At 37.3% G+C, this 25,709-nt stretch overlaps 1 protein-coding gene across 1 annotated transcript in view; it reads right to left on the bottom strand.

Moving 5' to 3' along the window:
- Positions 1 to 25,709, bottom strand: part of CDK6 (cyclin dependent kinase 6) — a 202,566-nt gene that overhangs the window by 122,175 nt on the left and 54,682 nt on the right. The window contains exon 2 of the mRNA XM_081102351.1: positions 21,536 to 21,671. Coding sequence (XP_080958477.1) covers positions 21,536 to 21,671 — 136 coding nt within the window. The remainder of the gene's footprint in view (positions 1 to 21,535; positions 21,672 to 25,709) is intronic.

A 25,709-nucleotide genomic window follows, 5' to 3' on the forward strand; every position in this document is an offset into this window, starting at 1 on the left:
TGAGAGTAACTAGAAAGTACACAGGAGAACAATCATCATCCTTTACATCATTCGGATGCCGACTGTTTATAAAATACTTTATACATTTTAACTCATTTGATTTGCACATTTTAATCCTTGTTTTACAGCTAAGGAAACTGAGGCTCAGGTAAATTCAGTGACTTGCTCAGGTCACATGGCTAATAACCAGGTGTCTAGTTGCCATGAACTTTCTTTCTTCACATCAAATAAATAAAATGAAGTAAGTAGATCCGAAGACCTTTAAGTAGTACTAGTGCTTCCCCAAATCTAGTCGAAGTGTTGCTTCCTGAGGCTCCATAGAAGGCAAATGTGTAACTACTCATATTCTCCTCCCCCACTTCCCCACCCTCACCCGTGGAATTCATGAATGTTAATGCAAAGTGTGCAAGGTGATTTTGTAACTTAATGTCAACCGAGAAAATAAAATATACTAGTATGCGGTGTCCAAAACCAAACCTCAAATTCTTCTGGGTGGGTGTGCTAAAATTTTTATTTCTTTAATCACCTGTGCATTTTTTATCCTAAGCCTCTACTGTGCCTCCTTCCCACCGCTCACAGGGAATGCCTGACAGCTTTGCACCACTTGCCCGATGCGTCCTCTAAGTGTTTGAAGGCATTCAAAACTGCAAAACAAAATTTATTTATTTTAGCGATCCCTAGTCCTGCAATAGCACTCTGCTTCGATTTTAAAGATACAAGGTAATGTTTATTGAGTTGAACAAAAGCCCTGTATTGATTCTGCATATATCCCTATTTGACAAATATGCAAGTAACTGCACCAGGAGCTACCGGGGAAATAGAAGGGGGATAAGAGCTTTGATAGTGCATACGCATTATGGAATGAATAGGAAGATAGAAATCATTATAACTCAACGCTTCATGGAATCAGGCTCTAACTGAAGAGAATGAAATGTTAAGAATGAAAGTTATAGCAAAGAAAGCAATATGGATTCTGGGTTAGGTCAGTAAAAATGAGGGTAAAGTTCAAACTAACATTATTTTTTAGAGGAATGTGCAAATAACTCATTCAAACCAATAACAAAATGTTTTAAGTATAAGTCTATAGTATAGGAACTCATTCTATATAAATGAAGACAAAGCCACATTTAGATGACTTTTGGAAAGTCTATTGGACTGGAATACTAGGACCTAGTTACAGTTCTAGCACTAGTCCTAACTTCATGATTTTGGGCAACTCACCTGATTTCTTTGTGATTCACTTTCTTAAATGTAACGTGGTAAGGCTGGACTATATGGATTCCAAGATATTTTTCAGTTTTTAAGATTTTATAACTTCATTGGTTTGTATATAAGTGATGCCTTCAAGCTTTTAAAAATGTCCTACTGCATAGATTAAAAATGATCCTTTATTTACACTTTTAATTTGTAGGTACTTCTATAGAAACCTTGTCAACTTCTCAAGATTTCAAGTTGAGTTGGCACCATACAAACATATTTAGGAAAGGACAAGAGTAAAATGGAAATGGGATATATGTTTATGGAGGAGGAATAATAATACCGAGTCTCAATAATAAAATCTTACTGCAAGAAGCCATTTCTAAAGAAAAGTAAAACAAAGAAGTGGACTTAGGTCACACTGTGGAAGGTGAGCCTTTTTCAACATCCCAGTCATCTTTTGGGACCGGATGGAAAAACTGGAGCACTGGCTTTGGAAATCTGTCCTGTTACATTTGCAATGTGAATTTCAAGTGTATTGCAATATGTTTTTACAAGCCCTGCTTGCTTTGCTTTAATGCAGCTCTCACAATATAAAAATGTACCTGGCATAACTGAGGTTTTAAAAAAGGATTTAATGATATTTAATGATAGAGTTTATAATGGCTTATTAAAACTATCCCCAGGTTTGGAGGCAGAGTGTGGATTACCAGCTAAACAACTATAAGGTATATTTTCTTACAAAGATGTCATATTTGACAATTATAGCCTGGAAAGCCTCCCTATTTTTTTTTTTTTTTTTACAAAGGAAGTAGACACAGATTCTAATATCTATAAAGCACTAAATAAAGAAATCCCAGAAGTGGTTTCTAAACTGCTTAGAGGAAAATGTAATACAATAATTCCTTCAAAATGCTAAAATTCTATTTCCAGTGCTCTCTCACAATCTTCATTTGTTCTCAAATACAAGCATAAAATACTAAGTCACACAAGAAAAACTGCTAAGAAGTTTTAAGGTGGTGATAAATCTCTTATTTTGGCTGCCAGGTAAGTACTGATATTTTAAGGAGAAAGGGATGCTTGTCTTGAACTAAGTTAGACTTCAACTCACAATTGCATTGAAGTTCAAGTGTCATTCTCCCAAAATTTAAAAAGCAAAAAGGGCAGGATCTTTTCATCAGGAAGAAGAGAATTTAACTACAGATTATCCTAGTGTGGGCTCTTTTCTCAATGATAAGATGGCAACAGCAGGCATAAACAGGTGACAATTCACAGATCTATGAGGAAATATAAAACTTGTGATCACACAGGCAATTCTGCCAACTTTTTATAGGACTGCTATGCTAAAGAAAGAGGCTGTATCTTTGAAAACACACTATGTATTCCTTAATGGTTTAAAAGTAAACCTACAGAAGTAAGGGTATATTCTCCTCAACTCTGAATATAATTTTAGAGGCGTTTAAACAAAACACAATGTATGCAACAAATAGCCAATATCTAGTGAAAAGCTTTTCTTCCTGAATCCTATCGCTGACACTATGGGGTTTAATCATCATAAAATTAAACAGATCTGTCTTCATTTTGTTTCTGAATTTATTTTATACTGAGAGGCTTATAATAATTAAAATTATAAAAATAAATTGCTTTAATGGCCCAGAGGGCACGGAAATACGAATGCATTTATGTAAATAGGACTTACCATTAAATAGGACTGACAAAGGTAAATAAATTATATTTAATCCTACTATGGTGACTGAGATGAAAACAGTCTAAAGAATTGTGCAAGAGTCACAAATCTAGCTCCTGGCTTTCTACTTGTGTGAACTTGGGCAAGTCATTAATTAAGCTGGTTATGCTAGCTGTCTCCATCTGCAAAATGAGGACAGGGCTACTTCCCAACTGCAGGAGAATATCCCAGGTCAACTTTAAAAAGTTTCCCCCAGAATTTAATCTTAAAAAAGATTAAAGCCAAATCTAATCCAGATACAAATGTATAGGAAATGTTCATTTTTCTTAAACATTCGGACTAGACAAGGTTTTCCAGTGACGTTACAGAAGTTGAACTATTCAACTGTTCATGAAAATAGTCATGCCTATTGATTCACTAGGCTTGTGTCTACATGAGAGAGAACTCTGACGGTAAACAGGGGATAAGTTCTGGGGAAAAGAATGCAGTGAGTCATTAGAACTAGAAGTGAAATGAAATGCTATACCAAATCCTATTGAAACTTCGGGACTTAAAATGAGAAACTACTTTTTTCCCACGAGAACTCAGCAATTATAATTTTAATGAATGCTAGGACATATTTTCAAGCTCTTAGTTGACATGTTTAAACGCAAGTGTTTCCAATGAAATGTGCCATTTTAAAAAATATAGTTACTATTGATGCCAAAACCAAGAGAATTTTTATGGAATTACATATTATGGACACATGACTCCCAAAGCAGTTCATCACGATTGATGTTATGATTCTGAATACCACAGGAGTTAGTAATGATTCGGTGCCGTCCCATGAAGTTCAAGCCAATGTTTTTTCGTCTAATTGGCTCATCATTGTTCACTAAATTGGTATTTTCTCTGCTATCCTGTTTCCCATCATCTGGTATTCCTCTGGAGCCCACACAATGTTCAGGTATGTGCTTCAATGGAAACCTGATGCTGTATGACAGATTCTGAAATCAGGCCTAAGAAACAATTCTGAGAAAACAATGGAGAAGTATAATTTAAACATGAAGAAGTATAATTTAGTTTCTATATGTTTTCATTTGTATTGAAATAAGAATCTACTTTCTGATGAATAAATCCACTTCTGAACATCAAACTGACATTTAACTTATTAAATTATATGTTTCCATATGTGCCCAAGCTCAAACAGAAGTCAATGACCAATTATCCCCTAAAATCAGAGCTCTGTAACATGAGTAATAGAAAAACTCATACAGAGTCAACCCATAGTTAGGGATTGAGTACATATTTTTGTGAACTCCCATTTATGTATATTTTACTGCTTCTTCTTTGTGATCCAATATGGGGTATCCCCCCGAAAATATATACACACTTTCTAATAGCTCAATTGATGATTCTGTCTTTTCAGATTTAACCCACTGGAATTAATTATTCAAAATGTGTATACATTTTGGGGGGACACCCTGTATTTAAAAGATTATAAATACCTAAAGAGGTAAATTTCTCTAAACTATATATTATTTTGACATTAAAATTAAGAAATACTTTTATGTATTACTAAATATACTTAAAATTGGACAAGAAGACAATTTTTTAAAATTGGCATTTCTTGCTCTCATAGGGCCAACTAAAACTGGTGCATACAATTTATAGCCTAACATCAGGTGGAACCTGACTATGTCCCTTACTGAAGAAAGTCACCTTTACCCTAGACTTGCATTCCTTTCTACTCTCTTCTGTTAACAGGGCAGGGGGATGCCTTTGTTGCTGCTGTACTAAGTCAGCCCATGGAATAATATAAACAGCTCACCTGGGAAGGAAAGACTGAGTTCTGCCCCTGCTTCACTGTGAGATCTTACATGGAACCCCCCTGAGCTTCTGATTCCTAATCTATAAAATGATGGTCTCAGACTAGATAAAGCCATTAGAGGACTGCAATAGCTCTAACATCCATCACTGACTCTCTCTCCAAGCTCTCCTCAGTGATCATGTCACCTCTTTCTTCCACAGAGGAAGAGATGCAATCTAGATAATATGACTTAGTGTTATTTCTACTCAATTATCCTAACAGTTGGTCTTAGCCCTCACTTTATTTTAAATGGTGCCAGAATTTTCCTTAGTAACATTAAGTAAGAACACAGTGAAATCCAAGTAAAGTCCTTCCAATGTTTTGTTCTTGGTGCAATCATACAGATGAACATTAGCTCATGTCTCATACAGTCATCATTACTGGTCATTTTTAGAAAACCTGTCTGATAGAGACACTCATGCCCCAAGCAAGATGGCGTCTTTTCAGAAAAGAGAGTTTCAAGTTCACAAATGGGAACCCCATAGCCACTGGGGTTAAAACACTGTAATATACCATTCTCTGTTTTGCTCTACACACTTTTCAGGATTCGTTCATACAAGTAAGTTTCAATGAATGTAAGTTCACTTGGGACTGTCTCCTTCATTTGTCCCCTCCATGCTGGCCATCAGATTTTCACGAGACAAATCTACCCCAAAACAAAGTATGTGCTTACCAAGGTTGGTGAAGATGCTACTTGGATAACAACAGCTTAATCATTTCAGTCTTTAAAGAATAAAACAGTGTTTGGAAGCCTCTAACTTATTTTGAGTTTATTTGCTCATCTTGGATGGCCCTCCTCCTCTAGAACTGGTTCTCATTTCCCAAAGCTCTTGTTTGTGCTCTACAAACCACCCCAGCTCTTGGAGAAGCCGGCTCGACAAAAGTCCGTCAGCAAGATCGATCTCTCTGGAAATGGAAGCCGTCTGGAGCCCACCAATTTTAATGACTTCAGTTTGAACTGAAGAGGAGTTTATTGCCTCTCTAGTTCCCCTCCTCGTGGCAGTAAATTACCAACGATTAAAGAGCCCATTTTCCCTCACCCTCGTTGCCCCCACCACCCTTGTCTGCTCTCAGCAAAGACAGGAAAACACACACACACACACACACACACACACACAAAAACCCACGCTCCCCAAAGTACAAAAACCCGCCACCAGGGCAGCAGCGCTGTGGTCATTTCCCAAGGCATTATGATTGATAATGATCAGCAGAGCGTGGGATAATAGCTCCCCTTAATTTACCGGGCCCTTTGAAGGGTTAAAATATGGCAGATGTTGATAGCTGACACTCCTTGCGAACAGGAAAGACACATTGCTGTGGGGCCCACTTCTAGGCTTTCCCTTCCCCGCAGCTGTCTGTGTGGAGAGCTAATTGTATCCACTTGTTTAACCTCGGGGAACGTCTGGAGGGGACCCACTGCCACAAGGGTACCTTTTTTTTTTTAACGGTCATTTCCTCTCTGGTGTAACTTGCATGACAGTATGTGACAAGCAGAAATTAATGGGGACACGCTGTGCCAATTCCTCCTGAATTGCTGACACTGGCTACAGGCTGCCTGCTTGCCACCCAGCCAAGACCTCACATGAAACATGGCGAGGGGCCCACGGCTCTATTCACCAACAAGCCAGCTGGTCAGTGATGAGAGGATCCCAGACAATGCGGGGCGCACAAACCAGGAAGAAAAGGCTTTACAAACCGCGTCAAACCAAGGAGGTAGCATTTGCTGGGAGTTAATATGCTGGTTTATTTTCCTGAGTGGCAAACTGCAGGACTCCAATCTCCAAAGTGCTTCAGATAGAAGGAGTATTCTTCCAAGGCCTTCTAAGGTGTGAGTTAGGATAGATAGCACCATCCCTCAGGCAGAAGGAAGCCACTTGAGATTCATCTCCAAGAAGAGTTTCCTAGCAGGCAGCTTCCAGGAAGGCCTAGGAGCCAACAGGGGATCTCTTGCCTCTAGCTAACTACCACAGTGGTGCCCAGTTTAAAAATTCTATGCGCGGGCTATCTCTTTCACTCTTTCTCCTACATACAAGCACACACACAAATGAATCTTGAGTTCAAGCCCATTAATTGCCTGCAACGTTTTGCAAGATTGGGGAATCTGTCCCAATTTGGGCAAGATCCACTTTCTCCTCTTAATAGAATCAGAAATCAAACTCTGCCAGTGGTGGGTAAACATGGTGGCTCTGTAATGGATTAGGCCTTGCTGATTTCAGCTCCGACTAACAAATGATGAAGACACTTAATTTAAAAAAAAAAAAAGGCACAGCAGAGGATCACCGAACCACAATCTTGTGCACCATCTTATGAACCACTCAAAAGTCATATTTAAGGAGAAAAAAAAAGGAAAGTTGTGATGGAAAATCACACTGTTGAGCATTTTATAAAAAATCTGCGAAGCTCTAAGGCCCTTTTACAAAGACACAACAAAGAGGCTCCTCAATTTTGTCTGTTCATGGCATGGAGTAAAACTTTGGTGGCTCTGAAGTAGTGGATAGTCTCATAAAACCAAGAATCTATTCAATTCACTTTTTCTTCCCTCCAAAGTTTTAAAGTACTAGTACTCGTTGATGTGAGAATGTACCTGGTTTCTAAGAAAACAAGAAATACAGCTACCAGGGAATTCAGCTAATGAACCATGTGAAAGTTTTGGTCTAAGTTAGAAAGTCTTTCGTTTTTTGGGGGAATAATAGAGGGAGAGAATGCAATAACCTACAGCATTACCAGGTTGACCCCGGGGAGAAAAAGGACTTGTGTTTCTGCTTCCAAGAGGGCTTTCAAAGCCAACATCAGAGTGGTGGCCTCAGAATGGCCATTCTTTGGCCACAAAGAGTTAGTTACAGGGACAGACAGTCTATCTTTCCACCAACAAATGGAATTAACAAAATTCTCCAATTTGCTCTGGCAAGAAGCACAAGACCAGAGAGAGAATAAAATGGTATGCATGACCACTTCCACCAGATAAAGGCTCTGGAAATAACTTTAGTGGATGGGCTGTTATTTCTGTAAATACAATCTGTGAGAGACCTACTGACTTTAGGAAAGATTTAAAAATGTTCCTAACTCAGAATTGGAATGTAGGCCTGGAAAAGACACAAAACAAGAAATCATGGAAGTGGAAACGCTAATTTCTTAAACACATTTCCCAAATATACTAGTATATAATGTGACTTGAGCCTTTTTATAAAGTTCAGCGCCAACAGTATCTTTGAGGATTCCTGCTTTTGGATCACAAAGTAATATTCTAATAAAACTTAAATACTCCAAATCTATATAGGGTGCTAAGAACATACTATGTAAGTAATAGGTCCTTTTTGCCAAGACCAATGTAGAAACATTAATAAATAGGAATCCTATTGAACTTCACAGATATTCCCACTTACGTGACAACTAGATGGTGTGAACTGGACTCTCTCAAAATTGATGCTTCACATATTACCACAGACGTGTGCATGTGCAATCCAGAGCTGGAAGAGTGACACCTACAGCTGCCCCAGCAAGAGGTGTGCTGTGGGGGGCTTCTTACATCGTATCTCATTAGTCAAAATTTTTGCATTTATGAATTTAGCTCCAGCTCACACTTCTGAGGTCCCAAGTTTTTCCAGACTATAAATATCCGATTTAACAATGCCAGTAGGAGTACAAGAATTCTACACATGGAATTTCATTTCATAGATACATTTTAGAAATGCATGTTTTTAGGTTACCTAGCGGATACCTGTCCTTATTAAAATAGCCTTTCTCAGCTTGCATGCCACATGGTCACGGTCAAAAGCTGCATGGCTTGTCAAAGACTATCCAACAGCACACATGTTCGACGGGAGAGTTAGGGAACGATGAGTCGTATTTTAAAAGGCAATCCAGCAAGCAGCTGGATTTAACACATTTACAGGCTTCCCAGCCCGCCCTGATGCTTCCATAGGCCTCTTATCAGAACAAGAAGAATAGAGATCTCTGTTATGGCTTTCCTGTGGCAAGTAAAAGACAAGTCGATGATTTTCCAGTCCATTTCCCCCGGCAACATGCTCATCAATCACCAGAGGCTGGGACTTTGTTCTTCTGACTGGAGGAAAGAAAGCTCAGTGGTTTCTTGCTGAGTGAGCTGGGACTCTCTCCCACCCAGTGCTGCCTCCACCTTTGACAGCTTAGGGCTCACAGGGCTAGGCGGGAGCTCAGCAGTTCTACCCGGTGCGCAGATGGTTCGGTCTGGGATAAAAGCTACTCTGAATGTGTGTGGTGACGCCTATTTTCTAAATCCAACTCGGGGACTACCAAAACTGTGGGCACTTAACTTTTTGTAAACAGCGTATCCGCAACAGTTTTCATTTACTGTCATCCACACTGTTTTCCCCTCCATACGTTCAAAGGGCCTCAATGGGAAGGGACAACAGACTTTAAAGGAAGACAGGAGAAAAAGCTTGAAAAATAATAAACATACAAATTTCCTTTGTTTGGCATCAAACCCTCCCACTCCCCTCTCCGTCCTTTAATTTAGAAGAAATGTAGGCTGTCTTTGGGTGGATGGTGGTTATTTGTGTGATTGTAAGGTGAATGTATGTTGGGAAGATCACTGTTAGCATTTCGAGTCTCAAATATTTTATTACTTCAGGAAACACTGGTAAGACATTTGACACTCCATTAAACTAATTCAGCATTCACAATATCTTATCTATTTGTGGGCAATCTGCCTATGTAGGCCAATACAGGTTTGAAAAGAAAGGTTCCTTTTTAGACTCAGAATAATGCGTATGTTCTAAAAAGCCTTTGCTTACCTATATTATGTGATTGTTATGAGCTCATTCTTAACAAGAGAACTGAACGCTGATTTCAAGTAAAAAATATTGAAAAGCGAAAGATTATTAAAGAAACCCACACCACGTGGCTGCCACTATAGTAAAAACAGGCTCGTAACTTTTTTCCATATGCAGACATTAATTTAAAAGTTCACTACTCACCAGCAATTCCTTCTATTTATAATCTAATGAAATTTCTCCACAGCCTAGTTATACTAAATGGTCAAATGCCAATAAGATTACAGATAATCTTTATTTCAGATAAAAACAATGGTATCAGTCAGTCTTAACTACATTATTTTTTCCCTAGTTTTTCAATGTTTGCCATTTTATTAATATCAGCATCAATAAAAATATACTATATATTTTAAATGTATACACATTACTTTACAAAATATGTTCTAATGTGTTGCCTAGCAGCAAAGAAAATGGTATTATGTTGCTCATTCTTATGTTGGGCTATGCAGAAAATAGATATGTAAGATGTAAGAACTTTAACTTCCATGTAATAGAATGCATTCTCCATAAAAACAAATATTAAAACACCCTTGTCATATTATAAAAATATTAGATTAGTCTTATGAAAATGCCATTTTTGTAGGGCAAAAGCAGTCGATTACTGGCAATTCATATGGCTTAACGTAGTCATAGTACACGCTCATTTTAAACCATAAATATAAACAGAGATAGTACAGTTAGTATTTTAGTGTATGTCCTTTTAGTTTTCTATGCATGTATGTAAAATGTATTTCAAAATTGGGATCACGGTACATATACAGTCTGGATCTCATTCTTTTGGCAATTATTCTTCAAAACTGAGTTTTTTGAAAAATCATTCTGTCAAATGAATTTTTATAATTTATTTATCCTCTCCTATCATGGTACATTCTGATTTTTTAATGTACAATTCTCTATTGGTGAGGTTGAACATTTGCCTCATCTGTCTATCAGCTGTTGGGTATACATGTATTTCTTTGTGAATTTGTCCGTTTATGTTCCTTACCCATATCTAAAACTGATTAATTTTTTTTCTTATTAGTTTGTAAGAGCTTTTTATATGTTAAGGCTATTAAACTTCTGGCATAATTTTTGCCTTTTAGTTCTATTTGAATATTTTAAGTTTAAAATTTTATAGTATAATTTATGAATTATTTCTTTTATGATAGTATCTATAATTTTTTTGCTTAGAAAACTCATGTCTAATCCCACATCTAATATTTGTTTATATATTATTCTAGTCGTTAAAAGTTAGTAGCAGCCCTACTCATACACACATACTTTCTGAAACTGTAAAGTGTTTAGACCATACAAGAGAGCACTTGCTTGGTATCCAAAGCTGAAAAGTGCTGTCTTCAGCCTCCTAACCAGCACTAAATGTTACTAAATCAGGCCTGTTTCTAGCAAAATTTACAAGCAAACTCAGCTGTCTCTTTTCTAAGGAAAATTTCCTGCTGTACAAAGGGTTACCTCTGAACAGTATCTCCATTATTTCACCCATGACTCCATTCCTAATTTTCTGTTTTCTGGCAGCTGCTCTCTAACTTACAAATAATGCGTGTCTTTGTTTAGAGCTCCTTAAAAAAAGTGTATATTCTAAATGTGGAAGAAAGCTCAATTTATTTTACTTTGAAACCTGAGAAATCAATAACATGAACCATATGTTAATTATGGAACTTGGTGATAAATAAAGTAAGAAGTCCTGTGAAACTGTGGTGGTGAAAGTGATGGTGAAGTTGAAACAGAAAAGGAAAGAAGTCCTTTTTCTTGGTGAGTGATGCTTTCATAAATCTCTCTGCTTGGGAGGATACCAAAATTCAGCTCTTTTCCTAATTCATTCTAATGCAATTTATATTTTACTTTCTTCCCCATTCCTAAGTGTTTTTATCAAGATCTTACAGCAGTGATGAGATGCATATCAAGGGATGTAAGTATAGTAGCAACATTTAGAAGAGGTGATGTCAAAGATAAGACGTGACCAGTAGTTTTGTCCTTGTATGTCATTTATTTGCATTCATATAGTTTTGCACTGGAGATATATCATAAATCAGCCCATATTTAATATCTGGTTTAAATATTAAAGAACTTGATGATTATATTAAACTAGAGGCCCGATGCACGAAAATTTTGCAAGGGGCTCAGCCCCTGCCCGCTGCCTCAGCCCCTACTGCCATGGCATCCTCTAGAAAGACAACCAGTCTAATTAGCATATTATGCTTTTATTATTATAGATTGCTATGATTAGAATAATCATCATAATGTTTCTGATACCTACACTCAACATTGTGTGCATTTACAAAAGCTACTTTTGGGGTTTATTGCAGATTCATAAAACTCTTATTTTTTTCTTGGGACCCATTCAATCAATTCTCTTGTTACCACAAACCTATTTCTTCCTTCTTTTTGTATCCCATCTCTCTGACCCGGAGTCTATTTTCATAGAAGGAGATAGCAGAGGAAAGCAGTGCCCTCACCTACAGCTTTTAAACCTTCTAGTGACCAGTGGTTCTGAACCTTCCTAATTCCTCAACCCTTTAATACAATTCCTCATGTTGTGGTGACCCCCAACCATAAAATTATTTTCGTTGCTACTTCATAACTGTAATTTTGCTACTGTTATGAATCATAATGTAAATATCTGATATGCAGGATGTATTCAGGCGACCCCCTGTGAAAGGGTCGTTAGACCCCCAAAGGGGTTGCGACCCATAGGTTGAGAACCGCTCTAGTCTCAATGGACACTTCAGGTCTTCAGCTATGGGTGTTGATGAATTTCTCAATTCCAGATGTGAACACTAAAATATGATACATTAGTGAAATTAAAATGCCAACAGGGAGCAATCAAGTGTTCATTCCATGCTAACCCTATCATCCGAACATCTTCAACCGAGGATCACTGTTTCCAGATAAAATCAGTATCTGCTTGCTGAATGTAGACTTAATCAACCTTTAATGTTGAAGTTCCTCAACTTAATTCATGATGAAATCTTCCTATGCCCCGTGGTCCCCAGTTCCCTGTTATGTTCTATTTTAGCAGTCCCATCTAAAAGTGGTGTGACTATACTAGAATAGAATGATAAATATTTCTTTGGTTTTGCCCAAGAAAGGAAAAATGAACAAGTATGGTCAGGGACAACAGAAAGCAATGGTACATACAAAAATCAACAAAGCTACTATTTATATTTGTTAAAGGCTTAGAACCACAACTGAAAGAATTCTGAGCAATCAAAGCTTCTAATACACAAGCCCCAAGGGGAGTACCTGAATACTATGTTTGGCCACACTGGTGTCAATGAAAAAATATCTATGCCTATCATCCACTTAGGATTCATATGGCTTGGGATCCTCATCTATAAAACAGGCTTAGGAATTCTGACTAGTTACACTTGCAAGTCTGGTAATGGCTTACTAATTTAAGATCACAAAGAACTATGAAAACATAAGTAAAATGAAACAAAAAACATCTTTTAAAGGTTAAATTATGAACACTTTTTTTTTAAAGAATAGATTTCTGTATGGCCTAAGAATTTCTAGTTAGAATTCTCATATTCCTAAGTGTCTTCTCTTCATTAATGAGTTAACATTTTCCAATAAAAAAACAACAACTTAAAAGTTAAAACTTTTAAACTAGTGTCATAGTGTGGGCAACTTTAGTTAAAATGCCACACCTGACTTCACCTGGACTTAGGTTAGAACTTCTGAATGGCTAAGGTTACCGATGCACAGGCAAGCAAATATTCCACAGGTTAGAGTCATCTTAGAATGTAAGGGAGATATTTTCCATTTCCCAGTCATGTCATATGAACTTCTTAGAAACTCCCTCCTGAGTTTATGTTTGGGACTGATGAATGGCTTAGGGCAGGGCTATGTAAAATGAGCACCCCAGGCTGTGGTTATGTAGGTGATTCACTGACCACACTGGGAGAAACAGAGCATCATGTTTACCTAACTAACTTCATTAACCTTTTATTAGGTGGTAGCTCATTTTTTCAAAATTTGTTGGGTTTAGTCTATTTTCCAGACATCTAAATTAAGCTTACCAATGTATGGTAGAAGCCAGAGTTTTTAGAGGTTAGATTTATTCTTGATTATTTCTAATATTCAAGGAATTCTCTTTTACTTCCTAAGACTTCAAGTGTCACAGGCAACAAGGCTATGATACATGAGTCCAAAATCAGGTCAAACACTCCTTGTTTGATTTTCCACTGTAGTCAATCTTTTAGGAGAATTTTGCTCTTTGAGAGTGATGACAAGGAAGTGGAAGAGCAGAATGATAGTAATCTCAACAATATTTCACATGCTGGTGATATTTTATTCTCATGACTGCCATTATGGGGTTACGAAATGTTTGTGAAAGCACTTGTTCATTCAACAAATATTTACTAGAAAGAAATCACTATTTTCTTAACTGCAATAAAAGGACCAATTAATTCTTCCAATTTTCTTAGGAATAATGAATAAGATGCTATTAGATAACTGATGGATACCTTCTCTACAGGCCTTTAACTAATTAAAATTTAGTGATTGCAAATTGTTAGCAATTCCTCTAATAGAATGGTGTTTTGTTTTCTTTTCTTTAATCATCACCTGAGGATATGTTTATTAATTTGACAAAGAGTAAGAGAGAAAGAGAAACATCGATAGTTTGCCTCTTGTATGCACCCTGACCAGGGAACGAACCAGCAACCTAGGTATGTGCCCTGACTGGGAACCGAACCTGCAACCTTTCGGTGTACGGGAGGACGCTCAACCAACTGAGCCACAATGGCCAGAGCAGAATGGTGCTTTCTTAACTTCCAAACTTCAAAATATATATGAGTTCCAGATAAGAATAATAAAAACCCACATGCATAGATATAAGGAGAGTATTTTCAATTAGATTTTAAAAAGTAACTATTTGAAGCTGCTTTTCTGATATGGGGACTGGGAAGAACTCTGCACACAAAGGTGAATTATTGGAATCTTGTTTAAATTTTTAAAAATGTGTAACTAACCAAATTATCTTTTAATTTTTTAAAAATATATTTTATTGATTTTTTACAGAGAGGCAGGGAGAGGGATAGAGAGTTAGAAACACCGATGAGAGAGAAACATCGATCAGCCGCCTCCTGCACACGCCCTGCTGGGGATGTGCCCACAACCAAGGTACATGCCCTTGACCGGAATCGAACCTGGGACCCTTCAGTCCGCAGGCCGACGCTCTCTCCACTGAGCCAAACCGGTCAGAGCCCAAATTATCTTTTAGATATATACCCCTATGAGATGAGATGGGATCTATGATTAAGAGCATCAATCAAATTCTTGGTTTCCCATCTTTAATATATAACATATTTAACACAGTCCAACAATGAAAGAGAACACTTTCTGGAATTTTGTTAAGTCAGTGCTGTATTACAGGAGAAAATGTTTTTTGTTCAGTGAAGATCCGTTGCTGGTTTTAGACAACATCTAAACCAAACCACCAAAGCAAACCCTTAATTACAATATGGATAATCCCACAGAGTCCCTGCCCAGCATAAAAACTAAAGTAAAAGAGCCAAGTGGATGTTCTGAGATATGACATGCCCTCCACTTACTTTTCATGTGTGTGTGTGTGTGTGTGTGTGTGTGTGTGTGTGTACATAAAATCTATCCTTGAAATAGCAGTTTACTCACTTATATAATGGGAATATTGATACCTACATTTCAGAGAGTTGAAGTTAAGATGTAGGCTGGTTACCAACACTTGTTTATAGGGTCCCTTATATAAGCTACTACCTGGGGATACTATAATAAACTAGAGGTCTGACTTTAAAACTCTGACCTTCCAGTTGGGAAAAATAAACAACACATAAAATTAATGAGATAATGTCAGCTCAGCCTTATGAACAAGACAACAGGACAAGGTGGTGTAAGGTGGTAAATCATCACTAAATGCGAAGCTTTCGCTGAGGTGCTAAGAGAAGGAATCACGAAAATATGAGTTGGGACTAGAATGATAAGATGTAGAAATCCTACTTGTGGGGCTTAGGAAATAGAAATGTGGAACTTTCCAAACAGGATGAACAGGAAGTACACACTGAGCTGGAAGGATATTGGAAGCAGAGGAAGAAGGCAGGTGTGGCAGAGAACAGTGAACCAGGAGAAGGATGGAGGCAGATGAGAGTTTGGAGGGTGTAGGAAGAAAGAGCTGCAGATCATGTAGGACTTTTGATTTTATTCTATAGGTCATAGGCAACCCTGGAGGCAAGTTTTCAGTAGGGAAGTAAAACTTTTATCATGTTTTAACAAGGCTGTTATACAGAGGGTGATCTATAAAGAGGCAGAAGTGGAAGCAGCATGTTGAGTTAGGAAGCTGGTTTGACGAGTTGGACTACAGCTTTAGCGATGAAGACACTGAGAAGTAGTGAAATTGGGGATATCTTTGGAGGATAAAACCAAAAGTGGTCTTTAATGGATTGGATAAAGATAGTTAAGGAAAACAAAAAACCAAAATTGATGCCTAGGTTTGAGGCTCAAATAACTGGGCAGATGGGAAAGGCTTGAGTTTGGGAGATAATTCTTGGACAATGTTTTGATGAAAAGATATCAAATGCCTGGATGACTATAATGCATTTAGAGCGTGGGGGAGAGGTCAGGCTGGAGAATAAATGATCTATGAAAATTTGGGGTTAAATGACATCACCTGCCAGAAAGTGTAGGCAGGGAAGAGAAGAGGGCAAAGGGTGAAGCCTTGAATGTTCCAACATTTAGAGCAGTGGTTCTCAACCTTCCTAATGCCGCCACCCTTTAATACAGTTCCTCATGTTGTGGTGACCTCCAATTTCATTGTTACAAATTGAAGAACATAATTAAAGCATAGTGAGTAATTACAAAAACAATATGTAATTATATATGTGTTTTCCGATGGTCTTAGGTGACCCCTGTGAAAGGGTCGTTCGACCCCCAAAGGGTCGCGACCCACGGGTTGAGAACCGCTGATTTAGAGGAAAGAGCCCAGAAAGAAGACTGCAACCAGGAAGGTTAGGCACATGCTAAACTTGGATGAGAATTATCCCTCTTCTATACTGAGCATCACTCTGCTATCTGTCGCTATGGTGATATAGACTGGGTATATACTGCTGGTAACTTTTTAATGGACTCTACAAACAGATCCAATGCCTAAGGTGAGAGAGTATTTTCTAAAGAGATTCCAACTGAACTTGATCAAAGTTTCATTTGCTTGTTTTAGTTAGTCATTATTTATTTTAGTCAGTCAGTCTAGCAGTACCTTTAGAATGACACTAGCTTTTACTTTTTAACCCATATTTCCTTTTAGAAAAAAAAATCCAAACCACTAAATAACTGTTATACTTTTTTTATTACATATTTTAGATAAGTATATTTGCATAATTCTGTCCTCTTTCTCCAGATATGAATTTGGCTACTACAAGGGCCCAGGAAACTGCTTCAAGATTTATTTCTGGAAGAAACCTCAAAGTCAGATGATCTAAAAATATTATTCTCTGAAGAAGCTTCTTGAATTATTGAAAGGTACCACAGTTGTAGCTCACTCGTCCTACATTTCCCCCTAAATCTGGGGTAAACTCAGTATTGACTCACTTCTGGTCATCTATCTCTCCTACTGGAGTCAATGGCCAATTGCTGGTGCGACTTTGATTTAACCCTCTCAGACTGGCTGCTTAACTTTTGCTTAGCAATATATCTGAGGTTCCTCTTTTAAAAAATCCCCCCAAATTCTGTGTGTGGGGGTTGGGGGAGGTCATACAGAAGTAAGGGTGTGCATGAGGGTCTGGTTTGTGTGGAGAAAATGTTTCCTTTGAGTCAAAAGACTATATTTGAAGCTAACTTTCTTCAAAGAAAAACTATAATATAGGTTACATTCCTGATAACAGTTCAGATACCCGTTTTTTAAAAAACCAGAATGCCTCTAAGCACAATAGGTAACACACTATGAGTAATGTGTTTTTATAGGGCATAATAAGGGTAGAGAATGTGCAAAACTTGGTTGGGTAGAATATTACAATAATCAATCTTTTAAAATGCTACCCTGATGTGGAAGGGGAGTGCAATTACATGAAAGCCTCTTAGGACTCAGGTTGTAAAAAGTGAAGAGGAAACTGCGGCCCAGCTACACAGAGGCTAGGAAAGCATGGTGTGTGTGTGTGTGTGTGTGTGTGTGTGTGTATGTGTGTGTGTGTGTGTGAGAGAGAGAGAGAGAGAGAGAGAGAGAGAGAGAGAGAGAGAGAGAGAGAAGGTATGGGGTACATAGGATCTTGAGGACCAATAAAAAAACAGACTTTCAGGGAAACCATGCTGGCCAGCTATGAGTCTTAAGAGATCCAACTGTGCTATAGGAGTGAACTATAGGAAGTCAAACTGCTCTAAGTTGAGGCCCATCTTAGAGTAAAGGCTGACCTCTGAGGTCTTTTGCACCAGAACTACTATTACAACATCCCACTTGGCTTATTGAAATGAAACTCATTAAACAGTCTTCTCAGGCATCTTTCACATATGTACTTTCTTTTCAATTTATTCCATGTTACTACGAAAAGCAATTTGCATTAAATGTAAGGAGAGATGTGCATTAAATATAAGGAGAGATGTGTGCGCGTGGGTTTAAAAAACATGGTCTCTTCGATTACTCCAGTCATGACATTAGATTGAAAAGAATTTCCCTCCAGGATCCTTATCGTTATTGTGAAGTATCTGTTCTTTGAATCTCTTGCCTTGTTTTTAAGATCACCTTATTATGCAACATCTGCTCTGAATTTCAAATGTGATAAACAGAGTATGAGTGCTGGTGGCAGATGGCTAATGACCAGCAGCGACAGGGCATTCAAGCCTGCCTTGTTTTCTGAGAAGCGATATTTTCATGTTAATTTGCTCTGTGTCCTGCAAAGATGAGACAAATCACCTGCTCATAATTCAGGCAAAGTGGAGACCACCAGGAGCAGAGAGGGGCCATGGCTCGATTCCTTTGGGGTGAGAGGAGGGAAGCTCTGGGAGACTTTCCTCATCTGCAGTACAGGGGACCGGTCAGTCACTTCCCATTATGTCAGCTCTAAAAAGATGAACCAGCTCCGGGCATACCATATTGACACCAGAGCCACTGTTTACTGCAGGCAGATATTATTCATTAAAACAGATATTGCCCAGAGGCAGAAAACAGGTGCTATTAGGAGTGTGTGTCAGCCTCTGAAGTCTGGGTTTTGTTAAACAAACCTAATAGTACATGTAATCTCTGACTGAAACTATTACAACCAACAGAAATCTCTAAGAAACATTCAACTGAAGATAAAATGAAATGTAATTCACAGAGAAAATGACCCATGCAGACACACAAACCTTTTCGGCTTTCTCAAGCCCTAGAGAATTCATTTGTCAAAGATGCATAAATAAAATATAATTTCTATTCCAGGACTGAGTCATCCAAAGAGGCCATATGGTCTTGCACTAAAAGAGCCCTGTCCTATTCTGGAGAGGTGGCTGATCTTTTGTGCCCTTTAGGGTCTTCGAATTCCTATTCGTGAAATTATATTGCCAACTTCATCAAGCATGTTACATTCACAGAACGTCCAAAGAATATTAGGCTCTCAAAGACTTGATTAGATAGTCGATAAGCCAGGTCTTATACGAGGAAAGATAATGTACTATTAAAGGGAGGCCTAAGTACCAAATGACAGTTCAGAAAAAGAGGGCATTACTTTTTGAAAGCATTATGATTTTACACAAGAGCCTCTCTCCATATACATCCTGTCATATAGTGGTTCTTTTTCTGGGAGGCAGTTAACAAATGACTAAGGAACAAGGGGAAGGAATTTGTCTACAGTTCTTTCTGATCCTTTCTCATAGGGCGGCAGATGAAGGCATGAAAGAGAAAAAACAACAATCTGAAAGCCCCCCCCCTTTTTTTTCTCATGAAGTCCCCATAAATGGAAGGTGCTATATAAGCAAAGACACTGAAAATTTATCATGAACCCTAAAAGTGTTCCTGCCTATAAGTTTAATTAAACATGAAAGTCCATTTGATCATTTGATCAAATCTCAAATGATCAAATAAAAATTAAACAAAGATAGCAACGAAGTCCTCCATAGTTAAGTAGATAAAAAAATAACTTCTGAATTAGAAAGAGGAAAGCAAGATATGGCAATTATAAGCCTATGAGACAAAATTTGGTATTTGTTGAGTTTGTAGTACAGTAGGCATGAAGCTTTTTTAAGCGAAGGTCACCATCAACATGAATGGCTATATCTTGGGACATCAAGAAAAGAGATTAAAGAATGTGATGAAAACCTCAAGACGAAGTATGAATAAGCTGTCTATATGTGTTTATTAATTTTTTTTAGAATTAAGGTACAACTTAAAATGTTGGAAAGAAACACCTATGGCTTTATTTTATTCTCACGATTCTCTCAATGACAATGATCAGTTCAGGATTATACCCTTAAATTACTTTATCAAAGACTGACATGAGCATTATGCAATAATTACAAGATTTCCCCAATGAGTTCACCCAACTATCAACCATCACAAATACTTAGGGTGTTTTTCTGCCTTAAAAAAACCCCAAAAGGTATTTAAAAGAACTTGAAACATTGTTATGTGATATATGTAAATGGGGAAAATAAGCCTATCATGGGCTCTCTTCTAACAAACAGGTATTGAGCACAAAGACAAACTCAAAAAGAAGAAAACTAAAGTCAATGGAACAGAATTTGAGAGGAAAGATGGGTATAGAGCTAGAAGAGGAGCAAGAACAGGTAGTTAGGAATACCTACATTTAAAGCGATCTAATGTCCTTAAAACTGCTCAGAAAGAAATGGGATAATTATTGAGCACCATATTCTTTTATGAAAGGCAGATGGGAGAAAGTAAATTCTGTATTAGTCTAAAACCAAAGAAATAAATCAAGTTCTACATGTCAGTATCTGGGAATACCACTTGCTATCATTAAAAGACATTTCTTAACTCTGTTTAAAAGATAAACTATTTTTTGCCGGGCTGGCGTGGCTCAGTGGTTGAGCATGAACCAGGAAGTCAAGGTTCAGTTCCCGGTCAAGGCACATGCCTGGGTTTCGGGCTCAATTCCCAAAGGGGGCCATGTAGGAGGCAGCTGATCAATAATTCTCTCTCATCGTTGATGTTTCTATCTCTCTCTCTCTTTCCCTTCCTCTCTGAAATCAATATAAATATATATATTTTAAAAATAATATAGATGATTTGTCTTTTAAAAAAAAGGTAAACTATTTTCATCTGTTTATTCCTATAAATATGATTTAACTCATTTATAAACAACGAATAAGATAAGGAGTCTGCTTAATTAAGTCACCTAATTCACAAAAACAAAGGGTCTTCATGAAAATCTGCACATGATGTGCATAGATCTAAAAGACCTACTGGGAAGTTCAGTTAAGTAGAACGAAGACACCAACTAAACTTTATAAGCAACTTTTTCCATTAGACTTAAAGAAAGAAAGAATTTCTAGTCAGTACACTGCATTTAGCTTGCTGACTTCTAAAAAACCTAAGTCATCTTTAAATCCCAAGAGTTTGGGATGGTCCTTAGCACTAGCTTCCTATAAATGTTTTTATTAATGAGAAAAATTGAAGAAAGAAGGGCCTGAGACCAGTATTTCCAATTTGTATAGCATGGTATATCCTGGAGTCAATATACAAGTAAAATATCTAATGTACTCACATATGATGTTTCAGACTATATCTCTCAGAGTCCATGAATCATCAGAAAAACACTGAGCTATATTTACTGCATTATACTTTCCAAAGTTAGGGCCACATAATTAACAAATAGATATTTTTCAATAAAGGTATTAAGAACTAAAGGATTTTCCACTGAGCCCTAACATTAATGAACTACAATATATCCCACTTAGCTATATTAAATATATTTATCTATACACTGAGTTCCAAAAGCTCCAATTCTGGCAATTTTCATAAAGGAAAGAATGCCATTGCTTAATAGACTATAATAGTGTGACTGTTTGACCAGGCAAAAAGATGATTCTTGGTACCTTTATGGTTTCAGTGGGCACTCCGGGCTCTGGAACTTTATTCAAATAAGTGGTCAAGTCTTGATCAACATGTTCAAACACTAATGTTAGTTTAGTTTCTCTGTCTGTTCGTGACACCGTGCACACATCGAATAACCTAAAAGGAAAAAGAGAGAGAGTGTAAGTAGGTGGCAATAAGCAAAGAAATAACCTGTACGTCTTACATATGTCCCTCATTTTGATCAAACAGGAATAAAAACAGGGCCAGTGTTGACCATTCCTGTGATAATTTGTAAGGATACCCAATAGGACTTGACACACAGTAGCAAAGAGAAAGGAAGGCAAGTGGAGCCTGAGAAGATCTTTGTGGAGTGTTTCCTTATTTAAGACCTTAGGTGGGCCTTGCTGCTGCTGATAGTTTTAAACACTGCAGCCTAGGAAAAACATGGTTCTTCTTAGCTCACAGTTCGAGAATTATTAAAAAGACTGACTGAGCATTCTTTGGAGATGCTGGACTTTGCAATGAAGTTTTCCCTGGAATTTAAGGTGTGAACAATCATGTCTGTGAAAATAAGTAGGATGGAATATGGAGAAATTTGGTTTATTTCTAAAAGAGCCTTCTCATCCTGGTCAATCAAATGATTTCCCTAGAAAGGGTATACATTCCTAGCTTTAAAATTCCAAATATCATGCTCATTAAAACTGTAAAATTCGAACTTTCTTTTTCAAGGGAAGAAACTGCATTGGTAAACTATGTCACCTTGAATGATAAAGACAGACTAACCAACTTCATGATCAAGTACGGCTGGACGAATTCAATTTCTTTCATAAAATCTTACACCAATTCAAAATTTAAGGTTTGAAAACAAAGTTTTCAGCAGCAAAACAATTGAGTCAAAGACACATTTTCCTCTGATTTCAGTCATAAAAGTACACTCTCTAGTACATGAGATGTTCAGCAATTTTTTGAAGAATTAAGCCACTCATAAACAAGATGTCAGTAAATTTCTTGACAAGGATGTACTATAAACACTCAGAAAAGGCTAATAAAATGTTATTCATATTATTTTCTTTCATTTTAAAAACTTAATAACACTCTTTATAGGGACTAACTATAAATGTGCACATAACCCAATTACTAAAATGCAGGGTTGACTCTCAATTATCCACTTTGTATATTACCTCTGTTAAATTTTTAATGCCTACCTGGCTACCATACCACCCGACTGTATGTCTCTAGGCTATATGGGACCCACAACATTCTCTGTGAATCTAAACTCAATGTTAAAGAACACTGTAAGTTAAATTTAGTGGGGTGAACAATACCACCACCACCAACCACACACACTTCACAGCCAGATTCAAACTACTTTTTAATTATGGGCAGTTTGAGGTGAGTTCTACCACTCCATTCAAATCCACTAAGATCAACTGAATTTCTTCCTTACATTTATCTACTTCCAAATACTCTGATTGTTAAAGTATTAATCATCTACTTCCAAAGTTATTTTTTCTAAATTCTAAACTCTTCCAAAGTCACCAATGTGACTTATTTTGGAACACTCTTCTGATAAAGTAAAAACTCCTAGTTAGTAAATGTATTAAAGAAAGTATCATAAGACATCTGAGTGCCACACTATGAAAAAACACGATTTCTATCGTGCATGGATCTGACACCCGAGACGTCTATCAAAACAACTCTATAAATTGGGTAATTCCGAGTAACCTATCATGTATTCATAGGCTCCTGAGAACCATCTTCTTCCCATTAGACCAATAGACTTTGATGGCTTCACTTTTTATTTCCTTTGGAAGAAAAAGGAGTTCCAAATAACCAAGCTTCTTCCTATCTGCTGGGTCTATTTTTGTAATAAAATAAAATAGCAATGAACCAAAGATGGACTATACCAAACTCAAGGTCAAACATGGGGCTTCACCACTGCTCCTGTGCTTCATAATCGTTCCTTTAAACATGCTTCCCATCACATTTCCTCAAGGAAGACACAGTGCCTGCCACTACTTCTGGCGGCAATGATTTCAGTAACTCTAGTTCTTATTGCACTTAGAGTTTTTAATATGTAAGACATTTAAGTACTGTCCAAAAGGAAAAGAAACGTCTGACTGGGACATAACTGGAGAATGAAGTGATCGTAACACACTGCTGAGCCAAAGTCACCGGCTCTCAAACCGTTAAGTTACCTAACAGCCGTGGCCTATAATGTTGCTTCAGCTCGTGACACCGTTTGCAAGCACTCTTTGTATGACACAATAGAAGAATAACATCTAACCCCCCCAAGTACTTTTCCTCAAAGTTATATTACTCTATTCAAAATATTAAGACTCACCATTTTGAGAAAAAGCCCTATTTTTATTTTATTTTTAAATTTTTATTTTTCAATTACAATTTACATTCAGTATTATTCTGTATTAGTTTCAGGCATACGGCATAGTGGTCAATCATATACTTTACAAAATGTTCCCCCTGATATTTCCACTATCCACCTGTCCCCATATACTAGTATACTTACTACAATATTATCGCCTCTATTCCCTATGCTGAAATTTACATCCCCATGACTATTCTGTAATTGCCAATTTGAAAGGCCTTAATTTTAACTGGAAATTTTTAAAAAGTGGAATTTTTAAAGAGATGTGTCACAGTATACAGTGTGGAATCTTCTTATATGAATTTTAATGTATATACATATTCCAGGCTACAAAAAGAATAGTGTGAGGTGGGAGCAGCTCATGCTGTTCAAGGAGATAATCCTCTTTAAAGGTGGCATTATTAATTTCATGTGGGAAACGGAGCCTATCACATTCTCTTCCAAAATTCACAAGTGACATCGAGGGAAGTAAAAGTCCTAGGAGGACCTGCAGGATATCCCCTTTTTGGTTCTAATGTTGGGTATCAACATCCTATAGCCCAGTGCTCCACCGAAGTTTTGGGAAATATTGCTTTTCACTTAAGTAAGAAATTTAGTTTGACTTAATTGTTCAGTAAACATTATCAGAGTAAAAAAGTTGTATTAGTCATAATGGGTAGAAAAATGTCTTGTGACTCAACAGTTATAAATATTAATCTTAAGCATTTTAGAATATAACATATATGATGCTTTTTCATCTACAAAGACTCCCCCTGGAATTACCACAAATCAAACTAATAGGCACTTTGGTGGGAAATAAAGAGAAAACAGATGCAAATCTCACATAAGTAACTACGCTAAAGAACTGAAATCCCTGATATTTGGCAAGAGGGCAACAATCTGTAATATATTTATACAAACCAATGAGGATGTGGCCAGGCTGCCTAGAACCTCTACACTTGTAAACCCAAAGAACCAGACAGGTCTGAACATTTGAACAAACACTGGAAAATAACTTCAACTGTATGATTCCTTGTGTTGACTACCATCTCAAGACTTTTTAAACTTTTTTTTTTTTTTTGCTAGTCAGTAAACTGACAAAAATACCATTTCAATGACTGCAGTTCCATAAGAGAAATATAACCACACTGTGTTGAATATGAGCAATATCTCAGATTACTTTGAGAGGAAATGAAAACTACCATTCAATATTTATCCATTAGAGCTTCGCTTAATGTGACCCAAGTGAATGTTCAAGAAGTAGAAGTGGCCTGGCCAGTGGTTTAGCGTTGATCCATAAATCAGGAGGTCAGGATTTGATTCCTGGTCAGGGCACTGCCTGGGTTGAGGGCTCCATCCCCAGCAGGGGGCATGAAGGAAGCAACCAATATATGACTAACTCCCTTTCATCACTGATGTTCCTATCTCCCTCTCCCTTCTGCTATGAAATCAATAAAAACATATCTTCAAAAATTATTTTTAAAAAAGTAGAAGTGAAAAGGGGTTCTCAGCACTTACTGAGTCCATGAATCCAGTTTAGCTGTGAAAACACAATCCAGAAGAGGCACAATTAAGTCAGCCAAGCCCCCCACTATCTCATAAAGTAATTCTCTCACTGTCTCTATTGTCTTGACCCCCAGCTGCAGGGCTGGAGCAAGCACTGTGGTCCAGCACAGCACGCAGCTTTCCAGCTGTCCCGATGATGTAATTATCTCATAACAAAACATCTCCGTGAATTAACTCTGCATCCTACCCATTGTAATTCTTAATGATTGCTTCCTGTCCGTGTTCTCTAACTTGCTATTCTGGATCTATTGCATAGGCAAGTT

Source organism: Myotis nattereri, assembly GCF_964212035.1.
Source record: "Myotis nattereri genome assembly, chromosome: 11".
In the NCBI taxonomy this organism is placed as follows: domain Eukaryota; kingdom Metazoa; phylum Chordata; class Mammalia; order Chiroptera; family Vespertilionidae; genus Myotis; species Myotis nattereri.